This window comes from Manis pentadactyla, chromosome 3, assembly GCF_030020395.1.
Source record: "Manis pentadactyla isolate mManPen7 chromosome 3, mManPen7.hap1, whole genome shotgun sequence".
NCBI classification, from domain to species: Eukaryota; Metazoa; Chordata; class Mammalia; order Pholidota; family Manidae; genus Manis; species Manis pentadactyla.
This window is the reverse complement of record NC_080021.1, coordinates 115638078-115661696: the sequence shown is the minus strand read 5'-3', so window position 1 is coordinate 115661696 and position 23619 is coordinate 115638078. Positions and strand designations below refer to the sequence as shown.

At 41.3% G+C, this 23619-nt stretch overlaps 1 protein-coding gene across 3 annotated transcripts; it reads left to right on the top strand.

The window, feature by feature from the left end:
• MAP3K8 (mitogen-activated protein kinase kinase kinase 8) lies at nt 1-23619 on the top strand. 3 transcript variants are annotated; one of them, XM_036912262.2, is made up of 8 exons: nt 1-626; nt 6153-6514; nt 12639-12806; nt 14939-15200; nt 16642-16748; nt 20646-20798; nt 21487-21733; nt 22663-23619. In XM_036912262.2, exons 2-8 carry the CDS (start codon nt 6176-6178, stop codon nt 22791-22793), a joined length of 1407 nt encoding a protein of 468 aa, XP_036768157.2. In that variant the 5' UTR covers nt 1-626; nt 6153-6175; the 3' UTR covers nt 22794-23619. The 3 variants fall into 3 exon arrangements, with proteins under 3 accessions (XP_036768157.2, XP_036768155.2, XP_036768156.2); XM_036912260.2 differs by lacking the exon at nt 1-626 and adding an exon at nt 1366-2121; XM_036912261.2 differs by lacking the exon at nt 1-626 and adding an exon at nt 2149-2487.

Genomic DNA, 23619 nt, shown 5'->3' with positions numbered 1-23619 from the left:
AAAAAACTTTATTTCTTTTCAGTTTTCTCTCTTCTCAATGTCTTTACCAGTCACTAAATCCAACCTCAACTTAAGTCTTTAAAAATGTTTTTAACTGAAAGCTCTTCTTAATGCACCTTACCAGGTGAACTCTGTTATTGCATAAATCATATAACAGCCAGAAGGAACCCTGCTCCAGCAGCCATTTCACCATCTCCCTAAAATGTAGCTATATTTGGGAGACTTCTATATAGGAAGTAAGGCTAATACTTAGTTCCCAGAAGATAAGGTGTGGTTTTTGATGAGCTCATTCAAGGGGGTGGGGGCAGGAGTGGTTCCATGTTTCTATTTTTAAAATGGATATAAAGATCACCCTTTGTTCCTCAAAGACAACAGATGAGGGGCAGGCGTCTCAGGTTACAATTAGAAGTAACAACCTGGCTAACCTGGTTTCCAGAGAAAAAGCTGAAGGAGTTCAGACTTCAGTTCCAGCGCACGCACGCTGCACCAGCCGAGTCAGAGAAGCAGTGTTGATAAAAGCTGCGCTCAGTCCGAGACCAGAAAAGCCCAGGGTCAAAGCAGGGCTTTTCCTTCTGGCGCTGGGGCCCTTCCACTGCCTGGGGCCACCTGGCGAGTTCGAGGGTATGGTACGTGATCCATATTACCGCACTCCAGGATTTAGAATAATTGGGAGAGGGCAGAGTGATTTAGTGCTCAGGCAAGCAGTCCTGGCAGTTTGATTTGCTAGCCCGGCTCACTTTTACCGACGGTATAGGTGACTGTCAATCACTTACCATCCTCAATCTTGCCTGGCGAGAAGCACAAAGCAATTATAATAGTTAAAGCCCTACAAGGAGGGCCTTGCTTCTCACGAAGACTAGCCAGGTCCATTAGCAATTCTCACGTGCCTTCTTCGGGTGGGCAAAGCAGTTTTCTTCCCACAAAAGAGAGCGTTAGAGCGAGTCCCATGCTGTTTTGCAACCTCTGGGCAGAAGGAGGTTTGCTACGGGAAAGGGCAGGACAGGGACCCAGAGTCCTGGGCGTTTGATTCCTGCCCCGCCTGGGAAGCCCAATGTCCGTTTCGGTAAGAGGGAGGATGTCTGTCTACCTTACATTCTCTCTTCTCCAGGCGCCTTGCAAAACGTCAGGCCCATAGTAGGTGCTTGATACTAGGTTAGTATTGGGGCGGGAGAGGGCGGCGGTGCGCTGCAACTCTGTAGGGGCTGGGAATGTCCGGGAGAGTGGATTTCGGGGAGATAAGTTCTATTTCCCTAAAACTCTCTTCCGACTTTACCAAGAGCAAACGCTTATCATTCAAGAAGGAAGAACACTATGAACGAACTTTGATCTTCTTTCCAAGCAGGACAGAGAATCCCAGACTCGCAGCTGGAGTTAGGAGGAGATAAGTACTGGTACACTTTGTTATGGAACGGTGTCACAGAATGGTCCTTTCCAATAAGGCTGTAAAGAACAAAACCAGGTTTGGCTGGCGGAGTACACCAGCCCCTGCCCAGGTGCTGGACCCCGGTTCAGGCCCACCCTGCGGCAGCCTCTTCCAGGACTTTAAACCGGAGTCCGTGCGTGCGGACCACAGATCGTGGCACTCGTGTGTGAACGTGATCCGAGTCAGCGGCGGACGTGCGGCGCTACCCGCGATCCATTGCGACTCCTAATACCGCCAGGTTTCCCGACTCCGGGCTCGGCCAGCGCCCCGCCCTGCGCAGCTCTCGGCTCCTCCCCGGTCCCGCCTTCCACTCCGCCCGGGCGCCCCGAGGGCAAACGGGGGGAGAACGGAATTTCCCAGAGCGGGGGCTCCGGCTTCCCCGCAACGCGGCAGCCTCTTTCTGTTTACGGAGAGAAAGGGGAAATGGAAAAGGCGGGGAGGCGGCGGCGGCTGGCGTCCGCTGCACCGCCCCTCGGCCGGCTCAGACGCCGTGAGTCAGGGGCAGACGAGGGCGGCAGGGGCTCACTAGTCCGTTCCGCTCGGGACGACGCGCCACGCGCCGGGGCCGGTCGCCCTGGCTCCATCTCCTACTGCCGCCGGGCCCCGTGGCCCCGGAGGGCCGACCACCAGCTGTGCACGGTGCCATCTGGGGGAGGCGGCTGATGCGCTCGGCCCGCGGGGGCGCGCGGAGGCCGCAGGTAACACACAGTTGGGGGGCTTGGAAATGTCTTTCTGGTGGCAGCCCTCCCGGGTGCCCCAGCGACTGACACCCTTAAATGGAGGATGCCCCCGGGGAGAACGCAGGGGTCGGGGAGGCGGGGGCGTGCCCACCAACCGCGCGGCTGCGCCTTAGTATCTCGCGCGGGTCGCGGCTGCAGCCGGGGCAGCTGGAAAGCACCTTGCGCAAGGGTCTCACGGGGTGCAGGCTCGCGACTCCTCCCCCTTCCTCCCCTTCCCGGATCCCGAGCGCGCGAGCAGTGCCAGTTTGGGCAGTGCGTGGGGAAGCAGAGCCGCTGTTACTGCGTCCACCGCCGGGACGGCTGCACCCTCCCTGTCCGGCCTTGGTGAGTGCACCTCGGAGGCCGGGAGACCCGGCTGCCGCCCCCTGAATCCTGGCTCCTTTTATGATTACAGGACCTTTTTGGCTCCCCTGCCCCGGCGTTAAGGAATAGGAGGAAGGGAGTGGGGGTGGGTGGCAAGCAGAGAGCCTTTTGAATAGCTGAGACTTAATTCAATGCTTCTAACCGGGACTCTATTCTGTGACTAAAGGGTCGTTATAGCAGAACGTGAGTGCCGGGCTTTTGGTCTAAGAAAGAATGTTAGAGGAGAAAACAAACCTTAATTCACAGATGTTTCCCTGTGGTAAAGCGATATGAGGCCTCTGAAATTACAGGTCTAGGCGGAGAACCACGCTAGTTTAGAAGGGAATGCGGTGTGCACGCGGATTGCCCCAAAAGTGAGCAGGGAGCTGTATTTAAGAAAAACATTGTGTATTTCACTTTTGGAGAGAGATACTTGGTCCGAAATAAAGAGCTGCACCTGATAAAAACAGAAAGGCACACTACTACCGTTGTTTAACACATCTGTGGCCTGATTCTCTGGTACTTGCCTACTAGAGTATAATCTGAATATAGCAGACGCCCTCAGCTCTGATGGATGGATGGAGGTTTGTGTGCAGTACTTCTCGCACATGGCCCTTAAGGACTTTTTGTGTAAAGAAAATTGATTTTGAAGCAGTGTCTGAGCTCCTATATAGTCAGATTGTGTCATTCTGGGGCTTTTGGGGAACGAAAATATAATGAAACATGTGCCTGGTGGGGCAATGTACTATTCTGGCGGAAAAACATCTTTTAAGTGGGAAATAACACAGGCATAATTATCTTTTGTTTGGCAGAAGCCCATGCCTATAATCTTGGTCATTTCATTTACACTTGCCAGGAATTTTCTCAACGTTGGTTTAGGCAGATGGAAGTAGCCGAAAGTATGACATGACTGTTTTGGAATAGCATTTTCCCTGGGCTTTATTGCTGATTTCTGAAATAATTCAAAGCGCAAATAATTTGGACTGTCTCGCCCATTTCTCCACGTCTAAAATTGGCATAATCATCTACTATGCTAACAAGTTGGGATTTTATGAGGATTTTTATTTTTATCTATGTGGGGAAGGGTCTTTATTGCAACAGTAGAATATCTTCACAATCCACACCTTTTCTAGATGAGGACTGATTCTGTGAATAATCCAGAAATGATTATCGGATTGTGTGCTAATTAAGGCCTGAAAGTACTGACGCTTTTTGCAGGGGCACTTGGCAGGTGGACTAGTCAGCAGAGTTGCTAGGGGAGCACTGGTGTTCATCACAGGAGCCCTGCGTTGCTAAGGAATTATGTCTGGGGGTGAAGATGGTCTCCTATCTTATACGCCACTCCTTCTTTTGGCCTCCTTTCTCCTCTCTTCCTAACCCCTTCCCTCAGTGTGCAGTTTAGGGGTGTGTGTATTTAACCGCTTAGATTTTAGGTATAAAGGCTTGAGACAATCTGCAGGACTTAAGAAACAAAACCTGTCTTTCCTCTCTGGGTCAGCTGACTGGCTTGTAAACTTTATGGGCTTTTTTTTCTTTCTTTTTTGAGTCATGTTACTACTGGGAACTTTATTTCCTCCCGAGTCGGCCATTTGATAAGTTAAGTCAGGGAGCCTTGAACTCCTCAGTCAGTAGGGTGCTAAATCAGACTGTTTTTGTTTTAACTTCTGTTTTTCAGTAAATGCTGCAAGCAGAAACTGCAAGTAAATAGCTCCACGAAGTCAAAGTCCAATGTTCCTCCATTAACTTAAGAAATTCCTTTCATGATTTAATAGATTCCAGGAGCCTGGATCACACTCTCAAAGATAATACAAAATCTCTCAAGGAGGGATGGGGGAGGCTCCCGCTGCTCTCTAGATGCAGCCCTGGGGATAACAGCCATCAAAGCATTACCTAGGTTTCTGCCTTTTTTCCCCTTATCTCTTGTTGTATTGTCTTTAAAACTTCAAAGGGAAGAGTCCCAGGGAATGAGCAAGCGCATCCCATTTGCAGATAAGAAAGGAGGTCCTAGTACAGTACCTAAAAAGCCAGGGTCTGCCTCAGTACCTCTCTCTCTTATGCATACAGTAGCCATGGCAGGTGACACAGGTTACTAATTATGCACCAGACACTGCACTGATCACTTTATGCACATGAAATGAGCTCTTTAAATCCTCACAACCATGCTGTGAGGTAGGTGCTGTTATGTCTATTTTACAAATGGGGGAAGTCAAGGTGCAAAGTGGTTAATGCCCTTGCCTGAGATCATGCAGGCAGGAAATGGGGGCTGAGACCTGTTCCTAAGCAGGTTGAGTCTAGATGGAATGTGAAACTGCAGGATTCTAGATTGTCCTCCTCAGACACAACTTGCACATCAGAAAATGATTGTCAGGTAACTTTGAGTCACACTGCATTGCATGATTCTTCTCTTAAATTAAATTTGGAGGCCAATGTCTGAGGCAGGGTTGCAGGTGGCCCCAAAGGTGGAATATTTCCTAGAGCCTTGTACTTGAGCTCCAAGTTGATCAAAGCCTATAGCTTGTGGCACTGAGCATTGAATGTGTTAAATAAATGCTTGTGCTTTTAAGAACCTGAACCATCTTTCAAAGAGAGAGGTGGTACTTTTAGGAGCACAGTAATTTAAGTAGAAATACATGTCTCCAAGTTCTCTTAGATCTCTTCAATCCTTTCATCTTTAATTCTTTAGAATGGAGTTGTTCTAAAATCCTAACAGTATCATTTTTTCACCCTTGGTTTATCTTTTTTTTTTCTCATTTACAGATGTAACACCTGGTTTATATGTAAGAACTGAAATACCATACTGTTAGTCGGCTTTTTGCATGCCTTACTTATTATGATGGGTTTAGTTTTCCCTGCCTCTTTGTAGTACCACAACTTCTAGAGGGTTGTTGATCTAGATAGTAAATTAGCCTTCCTGGGCCCTTGAGATAACAGCTTTGTACCAGGTAAAGATTTCTGGTCCCAAGAGGATACACAGATTCACAAGTTAAATGAAGCTTCCCCTTTCTCATACTCATTGCTGGCAGAATGAGGATTTGAGACTATATCCCCCATCTAAAGGAGCTCTTTAACTGATTTATACTAGAGTTATTCCTCAAAGTTGACCCACCGTTATCAATTTGCTTAGATTAAAATCCATTTGACATGATTTTGTTTTGAGGGCCTGAATTTTATTTGCTAAGTTAACTCCTGAATTTGGTTAAGTAGTTCCTTTTTGTTTTTAAAAGTCATCCAGAGGCATGAAAGCCCCAGAGATCCGAGCAGGGAGGATTGGCCCCTTTTGGGGAGCAGTAGGGTTGGAAGCTGCTATAAAGGGTCACGAGCCTTAGCTCCTCAGATTCCTAAGCTGATCTTATTTGTGTTTATGTTCAGTGAAAGTTGTTTTCAGTGGGTATAGCTGATGCCACCAACTCATTGAGTAAGTGAATAATGAGTTAGCTCCTTGGATCTTAGAGTTTCCCCTCTGCAAACTGAGTGGATGGACGAAAGGTTATCTGGCTGCCAACTTGAATTCATACACACTGTAGACACCAAGCCCTCATTTTATAAACATAGGCATATAGCAGCCTATTCCCAATCTTTTGATGTCGTTTTCCCATTCATTTCAAATGCAAATACAGTAAGCTAATGATTTGTGTTTTCTTTTGCAGACTCCCCGGAAAGCCTAACAGTAATGGAGTACATGAGCACTGACAGTGACAATAAAGAAGAAATCGATTTGTTAATTAAACATTTGAACATGTCTGATGTCATAGACATTATGGAAAACCTTTACGCGAGTGAAGAGCCAGCGGTTTATGAACCCAGTCTAATGACCATGTGCCAAGACAATAATAATCATAATGAGGAGCATTCTGAGTCTCTGCTGCTCAGTGGCCAAGAGATGTCTTGGTTATCATCAGTCAAATATGGAACTGTGGAAGATTTGCTTGCTTTCGCAAACCATATATCCAATACCACAAAGCGTTTTTATGGACACCGGCCTCAGGAATCTGGAATTTTATTAAATATGGTATGTTTTTTCTGCATCAGTTCAGCCTTACTACTGAAGCTTCATTTAATGCAGAGTGGCATGTGAACTTGGTTTAGACTAGTTGCCAGGTATGATTTTTAAAAACGTAATATCTATAAGGAGTCCCTCCATGTTAAAGGTTCCAAAAAGGCCTTCATTAAAAGTTACATTTAAAGAATCTTTCCCATATTTTAGTAGTAATTCTACAAATAGGTCATTGAGAAGAATGTTTAATTTAATAATCCATTACACATCTCGCTCATCAGTTAGAAGAGAAAGGCTTAATGAGAATCCTTCATCTAAGAGGAGCATACAGACTTTAATTAACATTTTTGAAGGCTGAGTTTTTTGGTTCTCTCTTGTCACATATTGAAACGTCACAATATTACTACTGGCTGAATTCCATTCTTTCAGAAATATAGTTCATAGGCAGTAAATAGCTATCCACAGATTTACTCTGTTTATTGGCAGAGTATGAATGGCAAATGATATATTTCCTTAGTCATCCTAAATATGCAAATAATCCAAAATATTGTGACAACACTTTGTTGCCACAAAGTAGATCAGTTGATGTGTTTACATGTGCCTGAGATTAGGATTCTGTCAGTCTCAGTATGTCAAAGGTGACCTAATTTTTTTAAAACAACTATTGGCAAAGGAGTAGGTGGTGACTTGCAAAATGTACTTATTGATGAAAGTGACTCCTTTTCCTTTGGTGTATCTACATGGCAAAATGGCTAATGAAGGTCAGTGCTTAAGGAGTACGGATTGGCCTAAGTACTTAATTATCTTGTTTTTTTTGCATACCACATTCAATAAAAACAAGTAATTTAGGTCAGCTATGTAGTGAATTGTTTTGTTAGAAACTAGTTGTGTTCACCTACAGCTCAGTTTGGAACAAGATTACCTTCTGCATAGTTGTGTGACTCGCTTTGGTCTAGATTAGCAAAATTGTGTTTAATAGTTGACTAAGTACTTTACCTTATCTTGACAATATTCCTTCTTACACATGGAAAGTGGTAATTTGAACTAGGAGCAGTACCCGATTTTCTTAGCTAAAATATGGCTGGAGAACTCTGTTCAGAATAATACATATACCTATAATGAGAAACATAATAGTTTATGTATTTTTCTCTCATTTTTTTAACATATTTATTATTTGTTAGAATGGGTATTTTAAAGGAAAATGTGCAGAATAAGCAAATTATTCTTGCTTGTAAATGCATAGCAACTTGGGTATATTTCTTCTGGCCTATCATGCTCATTAGGGATGGGCCATAGAGAGTCATCAGGGGATATACAGAAAGAAATACAGGAAAATTATAAAGATACAGTAAGATAAAAAAAGCTTATGCAGAAAAGGAGAGAAATGAACAAATTAAAAGGAAGTGAAAATTTTATCAGCAAAGAGTAAGAGGAAAATGTTGTCAGCTGCTGCCAAGGATAGTATGCTCCTACTTTAAATAAATAAATGCATATTCAGGAGAAAATTTTAAGAACCAGACATACCATAAAGGCAGGGATCTTTAAAACTTTAAGAAGATTTTTATTTTAAAAATGACCAAGAATATAAAATATAAAGCTAGAAAACTTAAAACTAGAATGGAGTAACAGGTGAACCTGAAGATCTACATGTAGACTGTAGACCACGCCTTACTGGGCAAATTAACCCAGTGGCTGATGGCTCAGGGGGCCCTGGTTGACTCTCTCGTCCCTGAGCTTAATGATTAGCTACAACTCTGTGGCTGCTAACAACCTCCTCCGTTTTACAAATGATGGCATAAGGAATCCTGACTTGCTGCCCTAATCATAGCCAATCTGAGAAAGGGTGATAAAGGAGGCAGTTTGCTCTTGATCGCCTTTCATCCTCATGTGGTGCTCTCCTTGGAGCCATCCTGCATTCAAGACCTTTCTTTTCCCATGATCCTCCTGCTAATACCCTACCCAAACTCTTCTCTCCTGGGCTTTACTTACTGTTGTCTCTCTGCTTTACAGAAAAGCTAATTATCTACCAGATAGATCAGTTTCAAGGCAACATTGATCTACATGTATCTACACAGGGACAAATACTTTCATTCAAGTATTCACCCATTCATCTGGAGATGTAGTTCAAACATCCACAGTGTATCAGGCACTTTTCCAGGTGCTAGAGATGCTGTATTGAACAGTCTATGTCCTCTGGTAGCTTACAATCTAGCTGCAGGAGGCAAGTAAACAGGCAGTTTTAAGGCAGTGGGGCACTTCCCAATACAACTACACTCCAATTGCTGTGGGGAAGCTCAGGCAAGGTATCTCATAAAGCCATGAAAATGGGTAGGGGAAGGGAGAATGTCAGCCAGCTTCCCAGAGAATTTGCCCCCTGAGCTGTTAGGTTGGAATCAGCCAAATGATGGGGATGGAGAGTGGAGAGTATTCCAGATGAAGAGAAGAGCATATGCAAAGGCCTGGAAGGCAGAGAAACATGATCTTCTAGGCAACTAACAATCACAAAGCCTGTGTAGTTAATTAGGATGGAGGACCAGGAATTATAATAATATCCTGGCATATTAAATGGTGGTCTGTATGTGTGTGTCAAGCATATACTGTTTTCCTAAAAATAATATTTAATAAAGATTCTACCAACATCCAGTAGGACCTGGGAAAGAAATTTTAGGAAACTAACCTGGGGTTTGCTTTGTGTGGGAGTGCTACACAGTGTTTATAATCTAGATCATTTGTGACCCAATCTGGGCATGAATAACCTCAGATGGTTCCAGACATTCAACTCATTGGTGATTATTAGGGGAGCTGGAGGGCCCCAAAGGGCTCACTCATAGGTGTGAGTATGAGATAGGAATGCTGTTCCTCTGGGGTTAGTCATGGAGACTGGGCTTCTCAAGGTTGAAAAACCCTTAAAGGTACTTGAGTCAGTTTCTCTGTCTGACACTTGAATCATCCTCTTCGTCATTTCCAATAATAGATGGAATAGTTTGGTTTCTGCTTGAAAATCTCCTGTGATAAAGAGCTCATCCCATACTGGGGCATTTAATTTCATATTTGGCCAATTCCAATTGTAGGAAAGTCCTTTCTGATGTAGAACTAAAATTCATGCCTGACCCCTCTTTGTCCTGGTCCTGCTTTTTGGCCATAAAAAAGGTCTCTATGTTGAGGGGTGGTGAGGAGAGCAGGCCACTGAATTAAAGTGCCTGTATAGGTATCTCATCTCTGAAATGGATTAGCTGTGTGGCATTGGGCCAGTTGTTACACCCCTCTATGCCTCAGTTTACTTATCTGTAAAATGGCAGCATCATAGCACTTAGTCCGTGGGCTTATTGTGTGCAGTAAATAATGTGCATGACCTGTTTACACACAAGAGTGTTGGAAGAAGGGAAGCCATTGTGGTTGCGGTAGTTATTGTATTCAATTGTTACTCCTCTTTGTTATGACAGCCTTTCCAATATTTTAAAAATTGCATGTTCCCCTTGTCTTCTTTTCACAAACACTTCTAATAATGTGGATTGCTTCTTGCATGCTGTAGTGGTGACTTTCCTCCTCATCTGGCTACTGCCCTCTGAAATCAAGCCAGTGCCAGGGCCTGGCCTGCAGAACTTGAATGTGGCAGTCCCTTTGTTGTGTGACCAGCAGAGTAGGACAGAGCCGGCTTTGCATTTGTGCTAGATAATATGCTTCTTTTAATGTGATCCAAGGTCACATCCATTTCATAGCAGCCACATCCCACAAGTCTGTTATAGATTTTACTCTTACTGCAATACCTAAGGATTTTTCTCAACTGCTCCCTGGCCCACTATTATTCAGTATCAATGACAGTGATCCAGGTAATGAAATGCAGAACATGCTTATAATGTCTTCACTTGAGGATGGCTTTGGCAAGTTAAAGAACTGGCAGACTTAAGCAGCATAGAGTTCTGTGAGATTGTCTGGCAGGACCCCTAGGGAGAAAGGGGAAAAAAGTTTCCAAACCCAAGTAGGGAAGGTCTAGGGGAAGGGGAAGAACCGGGGACTTTGCAGAGTTGCGCACCAGTCAGTATCTACACTTCACACTGTACAGGCAGGGCCTATCAGGGAAGCTGTTGAGAACTTTTAGGGCATTAAGGGTCCCAGAACTCGGGAGATTTTTAAATAGTGAAGGAATTTGCAGTATTTGATCTAAAGCTAAGGTGCTTGGTGACATGTGAATGTAGGCTTTTAATAACTGGGTTTTGATCATGGCTCAGTTTTTAATTACAGCCTTCTGGAAGATAAAAGGCCCTTGTCCAAGCTTAAGAGCGGTGCCTTTGGGGTCAGGTAGACCTGAGTTTGAATCCTGACTCTGTTATTGCCTAGTGAGTGACTTAACCTCTTGAAGCCAATTTCTTCATCTGTAAAATGGAGATAAAAAGAGTTACCTTACAGGATTGTTGTGGACGTTGGTGAAATTATATATGCAAGTACAGAGCACAGTGCCTAGCCCACAGGTAGCACTCAGTGTACAGCTGCTGTTATTATTCTGCATCCCTTGGCTAGAATAAGAGGATGCTGGGTCAAATTGGGTTATAACAAATTTAGCTGGACAAAGTAAAATGTCCCTGAAGGCAAGTTAACCACTGAAGAAATAGTTAATAACAAGTAAGAGGCAGTAAGCAAGTGCAGCTGAGTGCTGTGTGTAGTCCTGTCTAAATGTGGATGGGGACTAAATTTATCGCGTGCTAAGCACACAGTAAAAAGAGGCCTCTGGCAACTTAAGGTGACACAGTTCTTGAAAGGAGGTCATATTTCACACAAGGCAAGACGGTGGTCTGTACTTCCTCATCCTTCCCCTTGGGTTCTGCACAGGGGGAGGATTTGGTACAGAGGGAGCCCTCAGTAACATTTTATATTAAATTTAGTGACTTTCACATTTCTAAGTACTCAAGTTGGCCTCTACTTCATTCCTGACTAATAGTGAGCACAGCTGTTGGGGTGTAGCTAAGGTTAGCAAAATGGAGCCTGAATGAGTAACCTTTAGGGCTGCTAGAACTATTCCCACATCAGGGGCCTGAGTGGGGAGCCCCGTGCATCTGCAGATGAGTCAGGTCTTCATTCTGTTCCCGTGTGGTCACATTCCCCATCAGCTTCTTCTGTACTTGAAATAATTTACTGCCACTTTGATAGTTTCATAATTCCTGAATTCATAATCTGAAGTCATAATATTACTGAATACATTTAAGAATAACTTGTATTTTGGGGACCCTTTATCCCTTCAGGGAACACTTTAAACCTTTTTTTGGCATGTGCCCTAGGTCATACCTCCTGTGGATTATTTTAGTAATTTGTTTTAAGTTTAAATTATTTCTCCTTTTAATTTTTTTTCTCTTTATGTGCAGAAAAATACATACCTCTTAAATGTCCAGTTTGATGAGTTTTGACTATTGCACACACAATTGTAATCCACACGGCTACCAGGCTACCTCTCTTTTAATTTTTGACTGGACTGGTTACAAAACCTCTGTGTTTGCTTGCTCAGGAATTCTTGGAGGTCAGAGGTTGTCCGTCTCTTGTTCATAGCTGCTGCCTCAGTTCTAAATACAGTGCCTGGCACATATTATGCACATAGTAAATGTTAAATGAATAAGTAGATGAGAAATAATTCTGCCCTTACTTTAATTATGCAGCATTGTCACCTCATAGCTCTGGTATAACACATTGTTTTCCGGGATCCTCTGTGATCATCAACTAATTTCCACACTCTCTCTGTATGTATCATGTGTGAGTAAATGCTATGTGGAACAACAGGTTAGCACATTTTAATTGGAACCAAGTCAACTCGTAGGTGCAATTCATATTTATGCAATCTTTATTTTCAACTTTTGGTCACAGTAGTCATGCTCCCTTAGATAATTTTTAAAGTTCTATTTGGCAATTAATTACCCATAAGCAGATGGGAATATGATCAGGTCTGACCAGGGACATCTTTCTGTTACATGCTTTTTCTGTTTTGCTGCAGCTCTAAATATAGTCTCTGTACACTTTATGATTACACACAGTGACATTAATTTCAAACACTGTGCATAGAAATGCAGTCTAAAGTAACCAGTATCTAAAGAGTAGGTCTTAGAAAAGGGCTTCACTGAAATTCTCACCTTCCTGCATTTTAATTTTGTTGTAGGTAATCACTCCTCAAAATGGACGCTATCAAATAGACTCAGATGTCCTCCTTATCCCTTGGAAGCTGACTTACAGGAATATTGGCTCTGATTTCATTCCTCGGGGGGCCTTTGGAAAAGTGTACTTAGCACAAGACATAAAGACGAAGAAAAGAATGGCTTGTAAACTGGTATGTATTTAATAACCAGACAGGTGAGCTGCATGTTTAGCATTGTGGGTTTTGTTTGTTTGCATTACTGAAAAGTTGTTATCCTTGATCAGATCTACCTTAGAGAGCTCTGTCCGAATGCATCTGGTTTTTGTCATTTCTTTTTTTTTTAATTTGGTACTTGGGGCTGTTCAGCTGCTAAGTCTGCTTAAGTGCATGGTTGATTTTAATCTTAGTTTGCCTTGATAAAAAAAGAATGTGCTGCTGGCTTATTTAGCACCAACTTAGATAACAGCATTACTCTCAGGGTGGGATAGGCTGGAGGGGAGCTGTCCCCTCGTGCTGCTCCCTTAATCCCTCCCACTGGGGAGGGGAGGAGCCCAGGCAGGGAAACGGAAGCTGGGGAAGCTGCAAGGCTTTTTGGGCCTACAGAGTAAAGGGCTAGATTTAATAGACTGATTACTGAAAAGACCCCATCTCTTCTTATTAAACAATCATTGCTGATGCGCCGCCGCTTTGGAAAACTCTTTGGTCATATCTACCCAAGTTGAACATGCACATGCCCTGTGACCCAGTAATCCCATTCCTGTAGGTACACACCCTATAGGCATGTACATATCATCACCAAAAGCTTCATACTAGAATGCTCATAGCAGCATAGTTTGTAATAGTCCCAAACTGGAATGTTTCCAGATGTTGCAATGTGGTATATTTACACAGTGGGCTACTGTAAGTGAAGAGAATCTGTGATTTATAACTTTAATAATGTAGATGAATTTCATAACCATTATGTTGAGCCCAAACAGCCAGACACAAAATAACGTGTGCTGCACGAGATCCCACTTACATAAAGGCCAAAAGCAAGCTAAGTAAACCCATGTTGCTGCACATAGGGTTAGTGAGTGCTCTTGAAGAGCAGTGACGGGCAGGGGTCAGCAGGGGTTTCTGGGTGCTGGTAGAGCTCTGTATGTTGATCTATGGGGTGGTTACATGTATATGTTCAGTTGGAAATTCATTGAGTTACATACTTAACCAGTTTTGCCTTTTTATATATGTCTTTTAATTGAAAGTTTTTTTAAGTGCAATAAAATAAACTCACTTTTGAGTTAACAAAAAATCAAATACAAAATAATTGCTGAATATCATCTTAGTCTCTCTTAATTAAAAGGTTAACAATATGTTGGCCTCATTTGTTCATAAGGATTTGTTCGCATATCTGTTAAGAAAATTAAAAAAGGAGGTGTTACAATAAGCCATTTGATGCTTGCAGTTAGGGGGGACACATTCCAAGTCCTAAAAAAATGTCTGGTGACATTTTATACAGGCCTTAGAACTAAAATGTTTTGTTTTTCAGTTTTAGCACAATGGGCATGGGAAAAGAGCTTTGTGGGTTTGTTTTTCTTGTAATTATATTTAATTTTTAAGCTTTTTTTCCTAAAAAAGAAAAACTTCTGATTAAACAGATTGAAAAGGATGTAGGCTGCAGAATGAGATCCTTTCCTTAAGGCATCTACCATATTGGGTTCTTATATATCCTTCCAGAAAACTTCTATGGACATTTATATGTACAGTTAAATTTTGTTTATAAGTGAAAACGATATACATGACTTCTACATCTAACAGAAATAGATGTTTTCATCTAACACAGTGTTGGAGACATTCCAGATTTATCTGCACTGAAAGATCTAGTTCTTTCTTTATTAATGACTTCCGACTTTCCACAGAATAAGCTAGTGCTTATTTTAAATGCATTGTTAGAGCATGAGTTGTAGGACCAAAGACATATTATTTCAGTTTGGGCTGAAATACTGAAAATATAACCTGAAGTCTAAGTGCCATAGAAATTACATGTAAAATAGATGGGAAATTATCTCCCTTTTGATTCAGTCATATCATAATTCTTTGGTTCGATTTCTACATTTTGAATGAAAATAATATCTTTTTTTATTTTCTTATTTTGTTTACCTAAAACTGACATAATGTAAAAGCAGATCTGAAGTCAACATTATTTTAACTTGGCAACACAATTTCATACAGATCACAGTATCCTTTAGGACATATATTTGCTCTCAGGTTTGTGGGTTGACCTATATTATATATATTTTTCATTATCCTGTGGTTATTTAGAGTCTCACTGGTATTTTGTGTTCTAGATCCCAGTAGATCAATTTAAGCCATCTGACGTGGAAATCCAGGCTTGCTTCCGGCATGAGAACATCGCTGAGTTGTATGGCGTGGTCCTGTGGGATGAAACTGTGCATCTCTTTATGGAAGCAGGAGAGGGAGGATCTGTTCTAGAGAAACTGGAGAGCTGTGGACCAATGAGAGAATTCGAAATTATTTGGGTGACAAAGCATGTTCTCAAGGGACTTGATTTCCTACACTCAAAGAAAGTGATTCACCATGATATTAAACGTAAGTTATCTTTGGATGCTTACGTTCTTGGCATAAAGAGGCCAGTTAATGGGGCAGAAGCCAGTGGGCTCCTCCCTTCAGTCTGAAGACCCTGAGTGGCAGGGAGCATGGCTCCTGTGGGACACTTGTCACTCTCCTCACTGCTCGTGAATGAAACACATTTTAGAAGCCAGTGGGGGTCACTAGAGCTTTAAAGTCCTAAGGAAGGATGGTTACCCAATTCTTGTGAAAATTCTTCTATTCATTGACATATCTACTACGTACTGCCTATACCCTTGTTAATAAGACTTTTGAAGCAACAATTTACATAAAAACATACGCAGCATCACATAACTTTGAGAAACAAATAGCTTTTTAGTTTTGAACACTATTTTGGCATTAGTCCATTAAACAAGCCATTACTAGTTTCTAAGAGTAAGAGAGGGTGGGGAAATAAGCAATTCTAAACCCTTAGTAAATCTAATGCTAAGTTGGACTAGCAAAACTTTTACTTTTAAAAAAAAATTGGTATTTTTCTTTTTTGTTTTAGAAAAGTGGCTTCATAATAGTATGCTGCTTATATACATTAGAATTTGAAACTCAGGCTCTTGAACATTATATTTTTTCCAACTTTATGGAGATATAATTGACATGTAACATTGTATAAGTTTAAGGTATACAATGTAATGATTTGATATATGTATATATTACAAAATTATTATCATAATAAGGTTAGTTAACATGTTCATCACCTCACATAGTTATAATCGTGTGTGTGCATGGTGTGAGAACTTTTAAAATCTACTCTTAGCAACTTTCAAATGTATAATATAGTATTATTAACTATAGTCACCATGCTGCATATTGCATCTCCAGAACTTACTCATCTTCTAACTGGACCCTTTGATTGCCCTTCATCCATTTCCCCTAATCCCCACTCCTGCCTCTGGAGTTCTCTGTGTCTGTGAGTTCAGTTTTTTTATATTGGTTCCACATATAGGTGAGATCATACATTATTTACTTTTCTCTGCCTGATACATTTCACTTAGTATAGTGCCTTCAAGGTCCATCCATGCTGTCACAAATATGGCAGGATTTCCTTCTTTTTTATAGCTGAGTAATATTCCATCACACACACACACACACACTACATTTTTTTTATCCATTTATCTGTTCATAGACACCACTTAGGTTGTTTCCATGTCCTGGTTTTTATATCTTGAACATTATTAATGGCTACAATCATTTATATCTGCATTGGCTGAATTCTTGACAGATCTGAAGTGATTTTTCACCTAAACTCCCAACCAGATTCATCTTCCTCTTTTGAACATTGTATACCCATCACAGTAGGGAATGCATTTCACTTTATTCTGATTTGGATAGATGGTTGTTTTAGGTAATGTTTTCATTTTCTTTATGGGTATATATAATTGTAACTAAAATTTTCCTCTCTTTATAGCTAGCAACATTGTTTTCATGTCCACCAAAGCTGTTCTGGTGGATTTTGGCCTAAGTGTTCAAATGACAGAAGATATCTATTTTCCAAAGGACCTCCGCGGAACAGAGGTAAATATATTCCCACAAAAATGGTCAATATATTTTTAAGAGTAAAAATAAATGCTTTACCCTTCTGCAGAAAGGACAAGGAAGAAAACCTACTGCATTAAATATTATCATCATTGGGACATAGTGAGCACTTGCTGTGTGCCAAGTACTAAACACTTTAAGTGTTTTTTTTATTTAATCCTTATAACAACCCTATTGGAAAATACTGTCATTATAGGCAAATACTATCATGATTCCCATTTTACAATAAGGAAATAAGCTTGAAGAGGTTAAAATAAAGTGCCCAAATTAACTTAGCTAGTGACAGATCTGGGACTTGGACCCAGTTTTTTCCTGTCTAAATTCTGCCTAACCACTTTGAAACTTATTAATATAACTAATACATATATTCTTAGTATAACTAATATTACTGTTTTAGTTCAAACAGCCATAATTGTCATGGTCATTAATACTGTAGATTGCAAACCAAGAACATTTCAGACCTATCTTAATCCTAAAGAGCCTATAATAAACCTCATTTATTATGCACAAATAAATCTTAATTTGAAAATATAAACTAGCTGTAATATATAACTCATTTGTGAAGCAAAAAGCAAAGTGAAACAAAAAAACTTCCTGGATCTGAATGAGATTCAGATAAATACATTCATTGGGCTTTCAAAATATATGTTTAACATTCATAGTATTAGACTGAATACTCGATTCATATAATGAATATCTGTTGAGTACCTGCTGTGTGGCAGGATGTGTGCGCAGAGATAGGGCACTGGACAAGGCCAAAAGACCATACCCTCAGTGGTACTTCAACTGACCCTGCTCTTTAGTGAAAGGACCTATTTTAGATTTACTTGAATTATTAAAAGACCAATAGTTTAGTTCACAGTAGGATATAATGGATATGGATTGGATGCAACTGGGAAGGTAAATGGGTATAGAAGCTGCCTCCCTGGCACATGTCCACTATAGTGGATTTTTTAGCTATCAGAGTCCCCCAGCCCAATACCCTTCTCTTTGCTAAAAGTGCCCCCAGGACATGGAGAGATGGCACTTGGCTGCATCTTTACCTCAAGATTGCCAGGTCAGTCTTGTGTTCAACCAAATGACAACCCTTAGACTAGCTAGGAGAGGTATATTGCACTGAACTCAATAACAGTGCAAAAAAATTATCTTGATTTCAAACTGAGATTCTGTAAGCCTTCTCTTAACCATTTTAAAGGAAAGACTCTCCTGGGCAACAGAAGAAATCCTTGTTTTTGCTGGTATTACTTAAGTTATTCTGGAAAATACTTAGGACATTATCCTTGATAAGTTTCTCTGAGCAGAATTATATTCCTAAGAGAAAACTGTAGACTTAGAAAAATGTTTTCGTCCCCAGGTCTTAAGAATACTTCACCAAAGCACAAAACCTATTAAGACTTAATGCTTATGACACGTTTATTTTGGAAAATGTACTAGCATATTTTGGCATTAATCAGAACTTCAGATATGACTTTCTACTCTTTTTTCCTGGAGCCAGTTTGAGATGCAAACTACTTATGGTTATTAAAGATGAGAAATACCTTTCTCTTCCCAGCAGTGTGATCAAATTGAACATTTTGCAATGGCTGGAGAAAGATTCTGGGATTCTGTAGCCCAAAGAGATTGTATGCTTAAATGTGAGATCATAGCTGTTTACTCCTGAATAGTATTTGGATTGAGTTACTTTCAGCAAATGTGAACTGCTTTTTCTGACATGCTAAATTGACTTGGTGTTCAGAGTGATAACCTCTTTTCTAGTCAATCTGCATTAACTATCTGTTTGGTCCTCACGAGTTACAGTTTGATAGTGAGCAAGGTTGTGAAGTCACCCATGAAACCTTTAGCAAGCTTGTTTCTATCATTCATATTTAAAGCACCAAGAAGATACTGAATCCAAGTGAACCATGCAGATCTGCTTCCCACTGGAACTGGGTCACTTGGCTAATGCCTAGCTATAGGTGACCAATTACAGTATCGCTCACCACAGCAAGCACTTGTCACCTGTGTTAGAGCTCTCTTTCTCTCCCTCCCTCAGCATTCATTTTCAGAGCATTATATTGTAACCATAAAATACCTATCCAGAGTTAATTTGGCACCTATTTAATGTATTGCATATTTAATGTATGATGCAGGGAAAGAATAACCAATGAAAATAGCTAATTAGAATAACTTCTGTAGCATGGCACTTTTTTAAAAGTTCCTATATTTTCCTGAGTCTGCCTTTGGTTTTATTTTATGTAAGTTAACATAATCATCACATACATGGACAGACACACATGCACACACAGTCTCTTTCCCTTTCTAATAAATGTGTTGAGAGGTAATGGGCTTGACCCCCAGCATCTAGTACCCTTGCTCCAGTGCCCATTGCTGAGGGAATGCAAGTGTCAGAGACCCTCGCGTGGTCCCCTCAGGCCTCTTTCATGCCTGAAGTCTTCCAGTCTGAAGAGTCCTTGAACACCACGCCCTGCTGCTCTGGCTCTTGAGGAGCTTGAGGAAGCAGAAGCTCTGAGCCATGGACTCTTGGGCATCTGCCTGACGGGCCAGAGCTAGGTCCCCAAGTGGACAGGACACTGCTGTCCCCAAATGTGCAGCCACTGAGAGCCTTCAGGTGCTGTGTGTGCAGCCGATGGTTACACCAACCGTAAATATGTGGCCTGCTCCTTGCTTAGCAGGGGAAGAGGCAGGCGGCCTCCACTGCCAGCTAATCCCCACCCACTCTATTTATTGTTTAATTTTGTGATTATATGTAGAAGAAAGTCTTTCAGTATCCAAATATTCTGTTTTTGCTTCAGGAAAAATTTGAAGATAAGGAGTTCAGTTTAGTCTGTTTTCTGAGACACACACACACACACACACACACACACACACACACACACACACATAGATGCACATGCAGAATATGAATGAGCAAGGGAACAAGCAAGCCAGCCAGAAGTGAGTTTTAGGAAGGTGTTGAGTTTGGTTAAGATGGGGAAAATTGGGCACTTTCCTCTGTTTCTGTAACTTAGTCCTTCACTTACTCACTCTGAAGTGTGTTCCGGTAACACCCCTCTCCATATTCAAATGACAGGCTGTATAAAAACTCCTTAGGGGTAAATACTGGTAATTAGGTTGGTACCTACTGTATGTCTGTCCCAGCCATAATGCAGATCAGTGGTCACCAGTGTTTGCTCTTTTTTTCTTACTTTTTTAAGTTTAAAAACAAACACTTCTTAGAGAAACTATTTCTAAAACTAACCCTACTTTTCCAGTATCAACTCATGAAACCAAATAGAACTTATACAGTGTTAATGTGGCAAGCCTTTAATATTTAGTCTCTGGGCTCATGGCGGGAAGAAATGAGAAATAGTTCATGGAAATGACTAATCACAATCACTTTTATAATGCTACATTTTAGCTGATGTTCTTCTCTTCCAAATGATCGTGTTAATATGCTGAGGACTTCTGCCACCTCGTATTACAGTAGATAATTAGAGGTTGGCGATTTAATGACAAACGTTAAGTGAAGAACTATGTTTGTAGTGTCCATTTCAAAAGGATAGGAATTGATGTTTTGACAGAAAAATTAAACATCAATCAGTGTTTTGCAGAACTTGGATGAGTGGGAGTCCCAGGTGGGTTCTTGGCTGTTAGATCTACCATGTGTTCAGTCCGTGGGGAAAAAAGGGGTGTTTTTGGAAGGCTGCAGGGACATCTCCGGCCAGGGCAGCCTGGCTCCCTGAGGGTGTCTTTGTTATTTGGGGAATGCAGTGACGACATGCTCTTAAGGCATGTGCATTCAGTAATATGGTAAAGGTGCCAGAACTGGATTAGGGAAACCAACATGGAAGCTCAGATGAATGAGACAAGTCAGACCAATGTTTCCTGCTCTTTCAGATCTACATGAGCCCAGAGGTGATCCTCTGCAGGGGCCATTCCACTAAAGCAGACATCTACAGCCTGGGGGCCACACTCATCCACATGCAGACCGGCACCCCACCCTGGGTGAAGCGCTACCCTCGCTCAGCTTATCCCTCCTACCTGTACATAGTGAGTAGGGGTCTCCCAGGAAGAGGTGGGAGGAGTTCCAGCTGCTCTCCGTCCTTTAACACACCTGAGGGGGGTGGTAGTAAACTAATAATCCATGAGATGAAGTTGAAAGTTCCTCCCACATGGAAGGAAGACCCATTCTTGCAAAGAAGACATTGCTCTTTTAATGGGAACTTACTAACATGTGCATTGGTCATAGACTATGTGGCATTCTGTTATATGCGTAATCAAAAATTGCCACTCAGCATATCAAAGTAGCATAAATCTTTGGGCCAAAGAAGTTACATATGGTTTTAGAATTCTTTCATAAAGAAGGTACTACTACATACAGATCTCCATGCCAGCCTAGCATGTAGTGAAACATGCAACTCCCATTTTATTGTTGAGAAATTGAGGAGCAGATACCTCCCCATTACTTCACAGTAGTCCTTGGGCCAATAGTCAGATATAAAGCTAACATTGTTTATTCAGACCTAGCATGTATCCCTGATTGCATTAACCCAAAAGATGGGTTTAACCCAGTGTCCTTAAGAAATTAAAGGAAAACTTGTTTAAGAGTATGGTCTGTATTTGCCAGGACACAAGGGGGGAAACAAATGACTTTCCAGGGTCTTGTTTCTAGAGCACTTTTCCTGTTGAGGGTATATTTTCATATGACTGGTGCTGAGAGAGAGCTGGTTTGTTGTAGATTCACAAGCAAGCCCCTCCGTTAGAAGATATTGCAGGTGACTGTAGTCCTGGCATGAGAGAGCTAATAGAAGCCGCCCTGGAAAGGAACCCAAATCACCGCCCCAGGGCAGCAGACCTACTCAAACACGACGCCCTGAACCCCCCCAGAGAGGATCAGCCGCGCTGTCAGAGTCTGGACTCTGCTCTCTTTGAGAGGAAGAGGCTGCTGAGCAGGAAGGAGTTGGAACTTCCTGAGAACATTGCTGGTATGGACACCTTGCTGTGCCCAGTGTCTCTGCTTGCTTGCTTTTTCTGTCTCCATCAAACCTCTGACGTAGTTCATGAAAGCACTTGGGAAAACCACAGGAGTCACTTCTTGAGTGCTTGCCGTAAGTTGTTTGAGCAATTTCAGCCAGAATGTTAGCAAAAACATTTTTAAAAATTGGCTAATTTACCAGCAAACTGTAATAGGTTTTCAGGGCAAATGGAGGTACACAGTCATTGAGAATTGCCTCTGACTTGCTTTTTTGCAACAGAGGATATCATTTGCCTTTAAAAACAAATCAAGCGTGACAGTTTTGCTCTTAGTAAAGAGCTGGGCTCTGTTTAATTTATTCATGGTAAACTTCACCAGTCCTTGGTTGGAAATATCATGGAGTTGCTTTGCACAAATAAAATACTGAGTTTGAATTCAGCTTGCATTTCTGTCTTTCTCTGTTTAAAATCTCTTTGCCAGCTGTGAATCTTTCCCATTTAGGAAAGCCAGTAATGCATTCCAGGAGCATTGAATATGCATGGAGAGGGGTTTCTATTTTTATTATTAAAATCTGTGGCATTCTTAATCCATTTAGGTCCAAACCCAGATGTCAAGCCTGGAATGCTTGTTTTCATTTTTTTCTGCTTCTTGTCTGACTTTTCTGTATTTAAAGAGAACCATCTGGGATGTTGGAAAATATGCCAGGATTTCTAGCTAATTTCTCATCATTATTGACTCTTATTTGAACTCTTTTCTCTATGTCATATTAGATAAACTAGCTCATATGTTCAGCTGTATTTATTAAAAAGCAGAGCTTTGAATGCTGTTTCATTAGGCCCAAAGTATTAGTAATATTACTTTTTTTTTTTTCAGAAGGAAGAGGTATTTATTATTGAACATGTCCCCTAATCATTTATTTTTCAATGTTTCCCTTTTCAGATTCTTCATGTACAGGAAGCACTGAGGAATCAGACATGCTAAAGAGACAACGTTCTCTGTACATAGACCTGGGAGCCCTGGCTGGCTATTTCAACCTTGTACGGGGTCCACCAACGCTAGAGTATGGCTGATTGATGACATCATTTGCAGCATTTATGTCTGGAAGCTGGGTTCTGCTGACTCTGCACAGGGACTCTATAGTGAATTGTGCCATTTATTAGCTGGCAGTGTGGGGCTCCCCTGACTCATGAACTGGTCTCCACATGGCTCCTGTGTGTTTGATTTATGAAGCTGCCCTGGTACCCACAAGGTCTTAAAAGTTCTCATGTCTCAGGTGGCGTGTCTCAAAAGAAGTTGAGAGTTCATAGAAGGATCATTTCTGGTGACTGATACCATTTACTGTGCACTTTGCTCAAAATTTTAAAAACATCTATCACAGTGATAATATATTAGCCTAAAATAACTATTCTTTGTTCTGATTTAAGTATGGAAACTTCATTTAACTCAGAATGGTTGCTATGTGTATATTGGTATATATTATATGATAACTCTTTGAGCCTTTGTCAGTATATTCTAATGTAAATTAAAGTCCTGTTTTAGGTGAATAGAACAACTTGTTGGCAATAGGCTGAACTAGTGTCTTAAAATGGCTAACTGGTTAGTTAGGAGCCATCTGACAGCAGACCACTAGTGACAGGTTCTGTTATGTTCCTATGGAAACATTTTGTACTGTATATGCTATGCTTAAGACATTTAAAACATGATGTTTTGAATGTGGATAAAACTGTGTGAACCACATCATTTCTGTACATCCCAAAGGATGAGAATGTGACCTTTAAGAAAAATGGAAATTTTTGTAAATTCCTAACAATGCTACTTTTGTAATTCTTGTGATTCTATTTCTTTTATGGATTTGTATATTAAAATAGCATACTGTGTATGTTTTATATCAAAAGC

Bases quoted from the DNA above. Each gene is read 5' to 3' on its own strand.
- MAP3K8 (XM_036912262.2), top strand. From the start codon at position 6,176: ATGGAGTACATGAGCACTGACAGTGACAATAAAGAAGAAATCGATTTG. The intron at 12,807-14,938 runs GTATGTATTTAA...TTTGTGTTCTAG, and splicing joins AAAGAATGGCTTGTAAACTG to ATCCCAGTAGATCAATTTAA. The intron at 15,201-16,641 runs GTAAGTTATCTT...CTCTCTTTATAG, and splicing joins GATTCACCATGATATTAAAC to CTAGCAACATTGTTTTCATG.